The sequence below is a fragment of the Xenopus tropicalis genome, chromosome 8 (genome assembly GCF_000004195.4).
Source record: "Xenopus tropicalis strain Nigerian chromosome 8, UCB_Xtro_10.0, whole genome shotgun sequence".
NCBI lineage: Eukaryota > Metazoa > Chordata > Amphibia > Anura > Pipidae > Xenopus > Xenopus tropicalis.
In genome coordinates this window covers 1539202-1554130 of record NC_030684.2, presented here as the reverse complement: position 1 = coordinate 1554130, position 14929 = coordinate 1539202, and the positions used below count along the sequence as shown (strand labels likewise).

Below are 14929 nucleotides of genomic sequence, written 5' to 3'. Positions count from 1 at the left end.
CAGTGGGTGGGGCTAGAACACTGATGGAAGCTTACAGGGGGTGGGACAGGAAGTCTGTAACTAAAGCAGTGGGTGGGACTTTAACACTCAATTATGAAGCCGTAGTTTCCCTTTAGGAAGGGGGCAGGACCCAGTTAGACACAGTAAGACTGAGGGAGATCTGTATGGGATTTGCTTCGGGCCCCACCTGGGGATGAGGTGCTGATCCTCGGCGGAATGTTCCGCTGTCGGCCACTCCCACTCCAGGAGGTTTCGCGGCTCATTGCTGCTTCCTGCCTCTCAGGTGAGTTTTCCCCTAGAACGGGGCACAAAGACATTAATATAATGAGCGAACGCTCGGCATTGTGGGAAACAAGTTCAGTAAAGCAACCAATCAGATGAGGAGACAAGTGGCGCTTGGGGTCTGGGTCCATGGGCGGAGGGGGGGTAACGCAACACGGTGACCATATAATATCCACATTAGTACCTGCGCCACAGGAGCTAACACTCTATAACATTTACACATGCACTGGGGGAGGTTCAGCCCCTACACCAATCTCATAGCACATGGGGCAGCTGGAGGGGGGCGCCCTGCATGCAATACCCCGGGCAGGGGCGGGGCTAGGGACCCACCGGCGCTTTGCTGCTTCCTGTTGTCACCAATCACCACGCAGATCTCAGCAGGCACTTCCTCGGTCCGATCGTTCATCTTCTTCTTATTGGCCTCTTTGGTCTTGTCGGGCCACGCGGCCGGCTGGGGCTCCTCCTCCTCCTCCGACTGTTCCTTTTTCACAGTCACATCTTGGCTGCTCATTGTCTGCAGTCTGGGGGCCACGCGGGGTCCGGCACGGGGCACTGATCTCTTGGGGGCTCCCCCTGGGTGCTTTACCTGCACGGAGACAAAACAGGGTGCTGTGGGTGCGCCAATAACCTTCTGAAACAGATATTAAACACTAGCGACTGTTTTGGGGTTCAGTTGAACCCTGAATCCTTCGTAACTGATTCAGCCAATACCGAATCGAATCCGAATATGCATATGTAAATTAGGCTATGGAAGGGTTAAATAGAACTGACAAATAGGATAAAGGCAAAAACCCCCTAATCCTGTAGGCAGTTAGTTTCCCTTTATTGGGGCTCCCTATAGATCCTCTCAGGTCCCTGTCTGGGTTTCACATGAGGGGTGGGGGCGTGTCCTAACCGTCCCTTTAGTAGGAGGGGGAGAGCCAATCACAGCCCTGCAGTCACACAAGCACAGACAGGCTGCAGTACAAGCACAAGTACCCGCTCTAGAGTGGCACTGCCCCCTGTGCCCCGGGCATCTGTAGGAAGCACAAGTACCCGCTCTAGAGTGGCACTGCCCCCGGGCATCTGTAGGAAGCACAAGTACCCGCTCTAGAGTGGCACTGCCCCCTGTGCCCCGGGTATCTGTAGGAAGCACAAGTACCCGCTCTAGAGTGGCACTGCCCCCTGTGCCCCGGGTATCTGTAGGAAGCACAAGTACCCGCTCTAGAGTGGCACTGCCCCCTGTGCCCCGGGCATCTGTAGGAAGCACAAGTACCCGCTCTAGAGTGGCACTGCCCCCTGTGCCCCGGGCATCTGTAGGAAGCACAAGTACCCACTCTAGAGTGGCACTGCCCCCTGTGCCCCGGGTATCTGTAGGAAGCACAAGTACCCGCTCTAGAGTGGCACTGCCCCCTGTGCCCCCGGGCATCTGTAGGAAGCACAAGTACCCGCTCTAGAGTGGCACTGCCCCCTGTACCCCCGGGCATCTGTAGGAAGCACAAGTACCCGCTCTAGAGTGGCACTGTCCCCTGTGCCCCGGGCATCTGTAGGAAGCGCAAGTACCCGCTCTAGAGTGGCACTGCCCCCTGTGCCCCTGGGCATCTGTAGGAAGCACAAGTACCCGCTCTAGAGTGGCACTGCCCCCTGTGCCCCCGGGCATCTGTAGGAAGCACAAGTACCCGCTCTAGAGTGGCACTGCCCCCTGCTTGAGGCTCCAATCACCGGCTGCCAAGTCAGAAGGGTGGAAATAGGAGAAAACCCAGAGAGCCGGAGCCAATGGGCACTAGCGCCACAAGGGATTGGCTGCCTGTACCTTTAAGAGCAGCGGATCACTACAAACAGACCAATCAGCACACGATACAAACTTGAAGCAGGACGTCGCCTCCCCCAGTTCCAGGTCATTGGTACCGCCCAGTAAATGTGGCTTTTGTAGCGCTGCCGCTACCCGGGGGCATTATCCCCGCCCCCACACCAACCCCGCCCCCAATATTAATATTAAAAATAATAATAATAGAGGGAGGGGATTAGTTGCCCACGGCAGGCTGCGAGATGCTTGTGGCCACTGCTGCTGCCCCAGAATGCCTAGCAAACACAAAGATGGCTGCCGGCTGGGCCTACAGAGGCTACCGGCTGGGCCAAAGAGAAGGAGAAGGAGCAGGGGGGGGTGGAGCAGAAAAGGTGCAGGGGGGGTGGAGCAGAAAAGAAGCAGGGGGGGGTGGAGCAGAAAAGGCGCAGGGGGGGTGGAGCAGAAAAGGCGCAGGGGGGGTGGAGCAGAAAAGGAGCAGGGGGGTGGAGCAGAGGAGATGGAGCAGAGAAGTTAGGAGCGGGGGGGCGGAGCAGAGAAGGAGCGGGGAGTGGAGCAGAGAAGGAGCGGGGGGGGTGGAGCAGAGAAGGAGCGGAGGGGTGGAGCAGAGAAGGAGCAGGGGGGGTGGAGCAGAGAAGGAGCAGGGGGGTGGAGCAGAGAAGGAGCAGGGGGGTGGAGCAGAGAGGGTGGAGCAGAGAAGGAGCAGGGGGGGTGGAGCAGAGAAGGAGCAGGGGGGGTGGAGCAGAGAAGGAGCAGGGGGGGTGGAGCAGAGAAGGAGCAGGGGGGGTGGAGCAGAGTAGGAGCGGGGGGGGGGGGTGGAGCAGAGTAGGAGCAGGGGGGTGGAGCAGAGAAGGAGCAGGGGGGGTGGAGCAGAGAAGGAGCAGGGGGGGTGGAGCAGAGAAGGAGCAGGGGGGGTGGAGCAGAGAAGGAGCAGGGGGGTGGAGCAGAGAAGGAGCAGGGGGGGTGGAGCAGAGAAGGAGCAGGGGGGTGGAGCAGAGAAGGAGCAGGGGTGGAGCAGAGAAGGAGCAGGGGGGGAGCAGAGAAGGAGCAGGGGGGGTGGAGCAGAGAAGGAGCAGGGGGGGTGGAGCAGAGAAGGAGCAGGGGGGGTGGAGCAGAGAAGGAGCAGGGGGGGTGGAGCAGAGAAGGAGCAGGGGGGTGGAGCAGAGAAGGAGCAGGGGGGGTGGAGCAGAGAAGGAGCAGGGGGGGTGGAGCAGAGAAGGAGCAGGGGGGGTGGAGCAGAGAAGGAGCAGGGGGGGTGGAGCAGAGAAGGAGCAGGGGGGAGGGCGGGTGGAGCAGAGAAGGAGCAGGGGGGTGGAGCAGAGAAGGAGCAGGGGGGTGGAGCAGAGAAGGAGCAGGGGGTGGAGCAGAGAAGGAGCAGGGGGGTGGAGCAGAGAAGGAGCAGGGGGGTGGAGCAGAGAAGGAGCAGGGGGGGTGGAGCAGAGAAGGAGCAGGGGGGGTGGAGCAGAGAAGGAGCAGGGGGGGAGCAGAGAAGGAGCAGGGGGGGGAGCAGAGAAGGAGCAGGGGGGGGAGCAGAGAGGAGGGGGAGCAGGGGGGGGTGGAGCAGAGAAGGAGCAGGGGGGTGGAGCAGAGAAGGAGCAGGGGGGTGGAGCAGAGAAGGAGCAGGGGGGGTGGAGCAGAGAAGGAGCAGGGGGGGGGAGCAGAGAAGGAGCAGGGGGGTGGAGCAGTAGAATGGGGGGGTCAGTGCCATTCCCCCCCTCGCGGAGGATTCTTACAAAATAAACCCGTATTTAATATAAATGCTAATGCAGAGAATTAAATTTTAATAACGGAGGAAATTGAAAGCCGAGTGAATATTGGAAATAAATCCCGAGAAACTGCTGAAATTAAGAATTCGGCTCCGTGGGCCAATGGCGGCGCAGCGCCTTGATGGGATTACGGGGGGGGGGTTCAGGGTTTTTTTTTTTCATTTTTTTTTCATTTTTGAGTGAAGCAAAAATCCGATCTTGCTGACTGGCGACAATTCCCTGTGATTTATGGGCCGTCGCTCCCCCCCCTCCCCCCGCTCCCCCCCCCTCCCCCGGGGACCCGCCAGCCTCGCTTTCATCTGGAAAATATTTCATAAATTTTAAGACGGCATAAATTCTTAATTTGGAGTCGCGGAGGTCACGTTTAATGGACTGATCCAACTCTGCAAGGGGGGGGGGGCCCAGGCGCAACCCCGACACCCCCCCCCCCCATTCACTGACGGGGAAAATACAAACGCAGGAAATTTCCAGGCTGATAATGGTCACGTCCCACGATGCATTGCAGAATTGAAGAATTCCGTCTAAATTGGGTTATTTGGGGAAATTCCGAGGATTTTGGGATCGAAATCCGTTTAAATCAACAGGAAAAGCGGTAGAACCCCGAAACCGGTTCTGCCAAGAGACCAGAAGGGGTGGGGGTGACGTTGCCCAATAATCCCAATTAGAGACCCCCCCGAGTGGTTCCGCCAAGAAACTGCCCCATTAGATCTAATATCAAGTGACCCCCACGTGCGAAATATAAGGATATTACATAGAGACAGAGGAATAAAACAGTGTGGGGGCGACACCCCCAACTAGACACCCAATTAGAGATTCCCGAGTGGTTCCACCAAGAAAACAGCCCATTAGATCTAATATCTAGTGACCCCCACGTGCGAAACATAAGGATATTACATAGAGACAGAGAAATAAAACAGCGTGGGGGTGACGTTGCCCAATAATCCCAACCAGACACCCCATTAGAGATCCCCGAGTGGTTCCACCAAGAAACCAGCCCATTAGATCTAATATCTAGTGACCCCCACGTGCGAAACATAAGGATATTACATAGAGACAGAGGAATAAAACAGTGTGGGGGCGACACCCCCAACAAACACCCAATTAGAGATCCCAGAGGCAACAAATACGGGGTGAGGAGAATCTTTGGTTCAACTCACGGCTCTTCTGGCCATTGGGACTTCAGTTGGGCCAACGTAGAGCCAAGGTCGGAGGAAGCCATTGGTGGACAGGAAGGTCATTGTAATGCAGATGGGCCCTGATGAGTAACCAATCAATGAGTTTCATTTTGGGGCTCAATATCCAACACCGAAACCTTAAGACCTGGGGGGCAAGCGATGAACCCCAAACCCCCACACTTGGGCAAGGAGGCCAAGTTCCTCAATGAATCCACTAAAAGCAAATTCCTTGTTCATCAAGCTCAGCGAGAGGCTTCATCCCTATCCAATCAATTGTATCAATACGGTCTCATCCATTGGGTCCCTGTATCTACAGAGCCGCCTCCCACTCTGTCATCCTGGATCGGCCAATGACAATTCTGCCAATACTTTTGAATTAATTGATTTTAACAGAGCTAATTAATCAAAGCACCAGGTTACGACTTCATATTGTTCCCAACCAGACGGTTCCCTGCAGCGGCAAAGAATGAAAATCCAACAGAACCGCGGAACAAACAAGCACCAACTATTTCTGAATCTGGGTTATTCTGCCTGTGGCGCCAAAGGACTCCATGGAGACGTTCTCATTAAAGGAAAAAGTCTGTGGGGACATCCCCAACCAACTAGAGTCCCCGGGGACCTTCCCATCCAACTAGAGTCCACGGGGACCTTCCCATCCAACTAGAGTCCCCGGGGACCTTCCCATCCAACTAGAGTCCCCGGGGACCTTCCCGTCCAACTAGAGTCCCCGGGGACCTTCCCATCCAACTAGAGTCCACGGGGACCTTCCCACTCAACTACAGTCCACGGAGACGTTCCCATCCAACTGGAGTCCACGGAGACGTTCCCATCCAACTGGAGTCCATGGAGATGTTCCCAACCAACTACAGTCCACGGGGATGTTCCCATCCAACTACAGTCCACGGAGACGTTCCCATCCAACTGGAGTCCACGGAGATGTTCCCAACCAACTCCAGTCCATGGGGACGCTCCCACCCAACTCCAGTCCATGGGGACGTTCCCACCCAACTCCAGTCCATGGGGACGTTCCCACCCAACTCCAGTCCATGGGGACGTTCCCACCCAACTCCAGTCCACGGGGACGTTCCCATCAAAGCCAAAGAACAGTGGTTTAGCCAAATTCTATACAGAAGACAGAGACTGATGGTGAAACCACTCAATTCTCACTCACAGGCTCCGTACAAACATCACCATTTCTGGGAAAGTGACTTTAACCTACATTTGCCCCAACAGCTTCTTCAGAAATACATTTTTTACAAAAAAATAGAAATTATAATTTCACAAAATCCAAAAAATTAACCACCAGGCGCAATCTCTACCCCCATCCCTGTTCCCCCTGCTTGGCTGGCGGGGCAACGAGAAGCCCTCAGGGCATTGGAACAGTCAGAGGGCAAGTGTAATTAGCCAATCACATCACTAGAGTAGCCCCCCCCCATTTGAAAGCTGGAAAGAGGCAGAAGGCAAATAATTCAAAAACTATAAAAAAAAAATGAAGACCAAAATACAATTTTGCTGAATTTCACATTTTGTAATTAATCGAGTTTTTGAGATTCGAGGTTTTTTTACATTCTTTTAAATTGAAAATCCACATTTGGTTCTTGATCCACGTGCCTCTCTGTGCCTAGGAACCAGGGGAGCTCTGTGTAACCAACCCCAAACCCCATTACGGTTTCTCTTGGGGACTCGGTTGCTACACAACAATCTAACAGGACGGTATTTACCCGCAAAGCGGCTGGATATTCTGTAACATTCCGCCCAGATACGTTTATGGAACGGGAATATTTCCCCCCCCCCCCCAAGTACCCCAATACCCTGCTTACACGCCCCATTGGGGGAACCTCTGCTCCTGTGTGAATTATGTTCTTGTTGTACCTGAAAGCCACAATCTGTCCACCACTTGCCCTTTATACACCCGGGGTGCCAGCCAGATGCCCCCTCTGCCCAGGAACCCCCCCCCCCCCGGGGTACAATCAGGACACAAACCAACTGGGCACCAACTAATATTGTTATTTCTTAACCAATTAACCTGAAAGTCTTTGGCCCCGCCCCCCCCCAGCCCAATCAATGGGAATTAAGACAAAATCAATAAACGGCCTTTGTAGTGGCAGCGACGGCCAATCAGCTGCTCGGGAAATGATTACTTGGGTTTCTAGTAACTCATTACAATCTATTGATCCGACGCAATCCAGCAATTACCCCCCCGCCCCGGCCCCTCCCCCAGTAACAACATTGGTCCTGTCCAGGTTCTGCCTGGGAATCTGGGGAGGGGCATCGGGGGTTATTTGGGGGTACAGTGATACAGTTGGGTGGCATTATGGGTATTACTGGCTGCCATGATAAATGCCCCAGTGGGCGGGGCCCTAACTACTCATTAAACAGACTCTGGGCTCAAAAAGCCAGAGAAGTGCCGGGTTGGGATTTAATGGTATAGCTAAAAACCCACAAAAAGAGACAGGGGCAGATTTAGTACCCCCCCAGCATGGGGTCGGGGCATTTGTACCTTTCTTGTCCACCATTGAAGCTCATCATAAATAAAAACATGGTGGGTATTGGGGCAACAATTGTGGGGGGGGGGGGGGGAATCGCACGGGACCTTGGGACTGAGGGGTAAAATCTGCCCCTTGGTCTCTCATAGACTTCTTTGAGCCATAGAGGTTCCGACCCAATAATCAGTCACAAAGGTTCTGAAATGGTGGCAAACCCACAAATACAATGTTTCTTGGGCCCCTCACTCACCCCTTCTTCTACCTGATTGGCAGCTGCTCAATACAGTTTGTGCCACGGGCCAATCAGTGAGGAGGAGGTACCACCCCAAAGTTTGGTCTCCAGATGTTGGTACCAGTACCTTTCAGATGAAGGAATTGATCACAACAGATGGAAGGTCATTGGTCCAGTATCCAACGAGTCAGCCTGGGACCCGACCTGTAAGCCTGACCCCAAACTGTGTGTTGGGCAAATTTCTCTCTGACGTTCTACGTTCTGTGCCTTTAAACAGCCGGAATCTCTGGGGAACAGAAGCCGCTATTGTACGGGATCATGGGCCATTGGTTTCCTGAACCCAGAGCAGGAGCCCAGTCACGCGGAACCGATTCACCTTTACTGGGCAGAGGCCAAGTCTCATCTGTCAAATGCAACGGCTTCTTTTCCATAACAATTCCGTGTAGTGGCCTCGTGGCACAATGGGGCCCGTCCCGCCAAGAGGCCCTATTCATACCCAGGTAATATTCCTCGACAGGGCCACGTGGGGGGGGGAAAACTGCTTAAGGTGAGAGAGTTTCTCTATGGGGGGCACTCGGAGACAGAAATTGGGGAAGAAGATAGGGGGCATATAGGAAAGAGACGGATAAAGAATGAATAAGGCAGCGAGGCCGGTGAGTCGGGGAGAAGATAGGGGGCATGTAGGAAAGAGACGGATAAAGAATGAATAAGGCAGCGAGGCCGGTGAGTCGGGGAGAAGATAGGGGGCATATAGGAAAGACGGATAGAGAAAGAATAAGGCAGTGAGGCCGGTGAGTCGGGGAGAAGATAGGGGGCATGTAGGAAAGAGACGGATAAAGAATGAATAAGGCAGCGAGGCCGGTGAGTCGGGGAGAAGATAGGGGGCATATAGGAAAGACGGATAGAGAAAGAATAAGGCAGTGAGGCCGGTGAGTCGGGGAGAAGATAGGGGGCATGTAGGAAAGAGACGGATAGAGAAAGAATAAGGCAGCGAGGCCGGTGAGTCGGGGAGAAGATAGGGGGCATGTAGGAAAGAGACGGATAGAGAAAGAATAAGGCAGCGAGGCCGGTGAGTCGGGGAGAAGATAGGGGGCATATAGGAAAGACGGATAGAGAAAGAATAAGGCAGTGAGGCCGGTGAGTCGGGGAGAAGATAGGGGGCATGTAGGAAAGAGACGGATAGAGAAAGAATAAGGCAGCGAGGCCGGTGAGTCGGGGAGAAGATAGGGGGCATGTAGGAAAGAGACGGATAGAGAAAGAATAAGGCAGCGAGGCCGGTGAGTCGGGGAGAAGATAGGGGGCATGTAGGAAAGAGACGGATAAAGAATGAATAAGGCAGCGAGGCCGGTGAGTCGGGTAGAAGATAGGGGGCATGTAGGAAAGAGACGGATAGAGAAAGAATAAGGCAGCGAGGCCGGTGAGTCGGGGAGAAGATAGGGGGCATGTAGGAAAGAGACGGATAAAGAAAGAATAAGGCAGCGAGGCCGGTTAGTCGGGTAGAAGATAGGGGGCATGTAGGAAAGAGACGGATAGAGAAAGAATAAGGCAGCGAGGCCGGTGAGTCGGGGAGAAGATAGGGGGCATGTAGGAAAGAAACGGATAGAGAAAGAATAAGGCAGCGAGGCCGGTGAGTCGGGTAGAAGATAGGGGGCATGTAGGAAAGAGACGGATAGAGAAAGAATAAGGCAGCGAGGCCGGTGAGTCGGGTAGAAGATAGGGGGCATGTAGGAAAGAGACGGATAGAGAAAGAATAAGGCAGCGAGGCCGGTGAGTCGGGTAGAAGATAGGGGGCATGTAGGAAAGAGACGGATAGAGAAAGAATAAGGCAGCGAGGCCGGTGAGTCGGGGAGAAGATAGGGGGCATGTAGGAAAGAGACGGATAAAGAAAGAATAAGGCAGCGAGGCCGGTTAGTCGGGTAGAAGATAGGGGGCATGTAGGAAAGAGACGGATAGAGAAAGAATAAGGCAGCGAGGCCGGTTAGTCGGGTAGAAGATAGGGGGCATGTAGGAAAGAGACGGATAGAGAAAGAATAAGGCAGCGAGGCCGGTGAGTCGGGGAGAAGATAGGGGGCATGTAGGAAAGAGACGGATAGAGAAAGAATAAGGCAGCGAGGCCGGTGAGTCGGGTAGAAGATAGGGGGCATGTAGGAAAGAGACGGATAGAGAAAGAATAAGGCAGCGAGGCCGGTGAGTCGGGGAGAAGATAGGGGGCATGTAGGAAAGAGATGGATAGAGAAAGAATAAGGCAGCGAGGCCGGTGAGTCGGGTAGAAGATAGGGGACATGTAGGAAAGAGACGGATAGAGAAAGAATAAGGCAGCGAGGCCGGTGAGTCGGGTAGAAGATAGGGGGCATGTAGGAAAGAGACGGATAGAGAAAGAATAAGGCAGCGAGGCCGGTGAGTCGGGGAGAAGATAGGGGGCATGTAGGAAAGAGACGGATAGAGAAAGAATAAGGCAGCGAGGCCGGTGAGTCTGGGAGAAGATAGGGGGTAGTAGAAGGGGTAGGAGACACTGGCAGTACTGGGGGGCAGTGCCGGTTCGTTTGTGGGAAGAGGCCACCATTGCGCTCGTTTCTCCGTGGCTCTGGGCCTCTCAGGGAAGAATTCTATAGTGGGAAACTCAAAAGAACAAACACTTTGGCCCTTTCCGGAGATTTTCTCACAACAGAAAGCAGATGGCTCCCCCCTTCCCTCAAACTGCAACGGAAAGCTAAAATAATCCCCGATTCACTATGAGAATAAACCCCCAGGGGGTATTTATCAATGGCCCTAAAAAAAAAAAATGTACACGTTCTGCAATTAAAAATTCCTCCCCATCACAGAGCAAGCGCTAAACCCTCGGCACGGCAATGGGGTATAAACCCCTCACTGACATTTATAGTAATGCGGTCGCTCGGCCCAAGAGGTCCTGTCAATAAAGTCCAATCGACCAAGTGAATAGAGTGTCTCTTCTGATCTAGAACGTGAGGCCCAGATACGCTCAGCCTTGGTCTCCAGCGAGATGCTCCAAAGGTCCAAGGCTATTGCTCAGCCCAATACTGGGGATGAAGGGTGGAGGGGGATGGGTTTGAGTTGGGTCAGATACAGTTGAGTTGGGCCAGAGACTGAACTGTTACCCAGAGAGTTCTACCCTCCACCATGAGTGAACGGCCCCAGAACAACACTCATTTTGAACATAAAAACACCTAGAAGCTGTTTGGGTTAGAGATGAACCCGCACTTTGCGATTTCTTCTCACCTCAATATGAGATACTCTGCTTGCGCCCAACACGGCCAACTCTATCTCCATCCTAGATACCCCGACTCTCCCTACATGTAAGGAAAATCACATTGCGTGGGAGAGGCCTTCATCTCTACATGGAACCAATGGCTGAGCGAGCGCCAAAGCACTGGGCAATTTCTCTGTAGTGGGAGGACATTTTCTGATCAAGAGTAGTCAAGTATCACCCCTCAGAGAATTGGTCCAGTTCCACAAAATCCAGCCATGGATTTTTATCAAACCAAAGTGTCTCCTTCCACAGAACCTCATGCAAGAAGTCTTCTGCCAACCCCCCCACCCCAAAGTCCAGCCATGGATTTCTATCAAACCAAACGTGTGTCCTTCTACAGAACCTAAAGCACAAAGTCTTCTGCCAACCCCCCCACCCCAAAGTCCAGCCATGGATTTCTATCAAACCAAAAGTGTGTCCTTCTACAGAACCTAAAGCACAAAGTCTTCTGCCAACTCCCCCACCCCAAATGCAGCCATGGTTATTTCTATCAAGTCATAGTGTGTTCTTCCATAGAACCTAATGCAGGAAGTCTTCTGCCACCCCCACCACAAAAAAAAGCCATGAATTTCTATCAGGTCGAAGTGTAAATCCACAGAACCAAATGCAAGAAGTCTTCTGCCAACCCCCCCACCCCAAAATCCAGCCATGGATTTCTATCAAACCAAAAGTGCGTCTTTCTACAGAACCTAAAGCACGAAGTCTTCTGCCAACTCCCTCACCCCAAATGCAGCCATGGATATTTCTATCATGTCAAAGTGTGTTGTTCCAGAGAACCTAATGCAGGAAGTCTTCTGCCACCCCCAACCCCAAATCCAGCCATGAATTTCCATCAGGTCGAAATGTAAATCCACAGAACCTAATGCAAGAAGTCTTCTGCCACCCCCAACCCCAAATCCAGCCATGAATTTCCATCAGGTCGAAGTGTAAATCCACAGAACCTAATGCAAGAAGTCTTCTGCCAACCTCCCCACCCCAAATGCAGCCATGGAACAGGTCGAAGTGTGTATCCACAGAACCTCCTGCCACCCCCACCCCAAATCCAGCCATGGAACAGGTTGAAGTGTATATCCACAGAACCTCCTGCCACCCCCACCCCAAATCCAGCCATGGAACAGGTCAAAGTGTGTATCCACAGAACCTCCTGCCACCCCCACCCCAAATCCAGCCATGGATATCAGGTTGAAGTGTATATCCACAGAACCTCCTGCAAGAAGTCTTCTGCCACCCCCACCCCAAATCCAGCCATGGATATCAGGTTGAAGTGTATATCCACAGAACCTCCTGCAAGAAGTCTTCTGCCACCCCCACCCCAAATCCAGCCATGGATATCAGGTTGAAGTGTATATCCACAGAACCTCCTGCAAGAAGTCTTCTGCCACCCCCACCCCAAAACCAGCCATGGATATCAGGTTGAAGTGTGTTGTTCTTCGTTCTGTAGAACCTCATGTTGGAAGTCTTCTCCTGCTAACCCCCCACCCCAATCCCTCATGCCCCCATAGTTGCCCCCGGGGCTGTATCCGTGTATAGGAGCAGGACAGACACGTGCAGCTTGGAGCGCCGCCCCAACGCGCAGACAGAATGAGGCCACTTTATTCCCTCAGTTATTTTTGTAAACATTATGCAAATTGCAGGATATTTTGCATGACTTTGGTTGATGGAATATTCACAGCCCGACCCTGGGAAGAAAGGCATGATGGGAACTCTCAGACACGGGCGGGGTACGTTCCCACTGATATTCAGGGTATTTCTCATTCACATACAGACGGAGGTTACCCAGCAGCCCCTAGGGCATAAAGGGGAGCCCTCCCCCTACACTCACGCGGGGTGGTGCCCCCCAACCAGTAACCGCAGTTTAATCCTAGCGGGGTACCAGGGGGAGGGGTTATCTCAGAAGATAGTCCCCTTATGTATTTTAATAACGGTGAGGTCAGTATCTACGCTTCAACCAATAGCAACACAATGGGGTCGGCCCCGCCCATATCCCCGACTCTGCACTGAGATGGTATCACTTTAAGAAGTTACAGATTAAAGGGGTCGGTCAACTTTGGGTTAACGTTGAGTATGATGGAGAGAGTGATATTCTGAGACAGTTTGCAGTTGGTCTTCATTTCTCATTACTTGTAGTTTAATTATTTACATTTTCGTTCAGCAGCTATCGGGTTTCTAGGGTCAAAGTTACCTTAGCAACCAGGGAGGGGTTTGGATGGGAGACTGGAATATGAATAGGGGAGGAACTGAATAGAAAGAGAAGGAATAAAAAGTAACAATAACAATAAAACTAGAGCCTCACAGAGCAATAGGGTTTTGGTTGCTAGGGTTCAAGTTACCCTAGCAACCAGGGAGTGGTTTGAATGAGAGACAGATATAGAAATAGGAGAGGGGCTGAATAGAAAGATAAGGAATAAAAAGTAACAGTAACAATAAAACTGGAGCCTCACAGAGCAATAGGGTTTGGCTGCCGGGGTCAGTTATCCTGTTGCTAGGGTCCAAGTTACCTTAGCAACCAGGGAGCAGTTTGAATAAGAGACTGGTATATGAATAGGGGAGGGGCTGAATAGAAAGATAAGGAATAAAAAGTAACAGTAACAATAAAACTGGAGCCTCACAGAGCAATAGGGTTTGGCTGCCGGGGTCAGTTATCCTGTTGCTAGGGCTCAAATTACCTTAGCAACCAGGGAGGGGTTTGAATGAGAGACAGGAATATGAATAGGGGAGGGGCTGAATAGAAAGATAAGGAATAAAAAGTAACAATAACAATAAAACTGGAGCCTCAAAGAACAATAGGGTTTGGCTGCCGGGGTCAGTGACCCCCATTTGGAAGCGGCAAAGAGAAGAAGGCAAATAATTCAAAAAGTATGAAAAATAAATAATGAAGACCAACTGCAAAGCTGCTAGGAATAGGCCATTCTATAACATACTAACTTAAAAGGTGAACCGCCCCTTTAAATAACCAACAGGCTGCCGGTACAGGTAGATATTCCGTAGGAGTAGGAGCTACGGGAGGCGCCAAACCCATAAGGAATATTTGCCAATTGGATCAGAACACTGCAGGGCTGGTTACTCCACCAATAGCATTTCCCTGCGAGACCCCTCAGAACGCAGCAACGAGGGACGTCACCGACACTCTGCACTCTCGTACATCTCGCCATTTCCGGCCCTGTCATTTCTATGGGTGACAGTTATTCTCCGACAAATAACCAACCGCCGCTTGTGGGCAGTTCCCTCTCCACCACTGGGGGTCACAATACAAATATTGGGGGTCCCTACACAAATAACAAACAAACCAAGGGCACATATACATGCTAGGCCCCATTAGCCAATGAATGGGCAGAGATCTGCCATTTACTCCCACACTACTTCCTGCCAGCTGATCTCTGAGGGAGCACACAGCTGTATTACTTCCTGTCAGGGGATCTCTGAGGGAGCACACAGCTGTATTACTTCCTGTCAGGGGATCTCTGAGGGAGCACACAGCTGTATTACTTCCTGCCAGCTGATCTCTGAGGGAGCACACAGCTGTATTACTTCCTGTCAGGGGATCTCTGAGGGAGCACACAGCTGTATTAATTCCTGTCAGGGGATCTCTGAGGGAGCACACAGCTGTATTAATTCCTGTCAGGGGATCTCTGAGGGAGCACACAGCTGTATTACTTCCTGTCAGGGGATCTCTGAGGGAGCACACAGCTGTATTACTTCCTGTCAGGGGATCTCTGAGGGAGCACACAGCTGTATTAATTCCTGTCAGGGGATCTCTGAGGGAGCACACAGCTGTATTACTTCCTGTCAGGGGATCTCTGAGGGAGCACACAGCTGTATTAATTCCTGTCAGGGGATCTCTGAGGGAACACACAGCTGTATTACTTCCTGTTAGGTGATGTCTGAGGGAGCACACAGCTGTATTACTTCCTGTCAGGGGATCTCTGAGGGAGCACAC

At 52.4% G+C, this 14929-nt stretch overlaps 1 protein-coding gene across 3 annotated transcripts in view; it reads right to left on the bottom strand.

The window, feature by feature from the left end:
* znf618 (zinc finger protein 618) overlaps nt 1-14929 on the bottom strand; it is a 53109-nt gene that overhangs the window by 27511 nt on the left and 10669 nt on the right. For all 3 annotated transcript variants that reach the window (XM_031892013.1, XM_031892011.1, XM_031892012.1), the window contains exons 2-3: nt 613-868; nt 188-295 (exon numbers count right to left, since the gene is read on the bottom strand). In XM_031892013.1, coding sequence (XP_031747873.1) covers nt 188-295; nt 613-793 — 289 coding nt within the window. In that variant the 5' untranslated portion in view covers nt 794-868. The remainder of the gene's footprint in view (nt 1-187; nt 296-612; nt 869-14929) is intronic.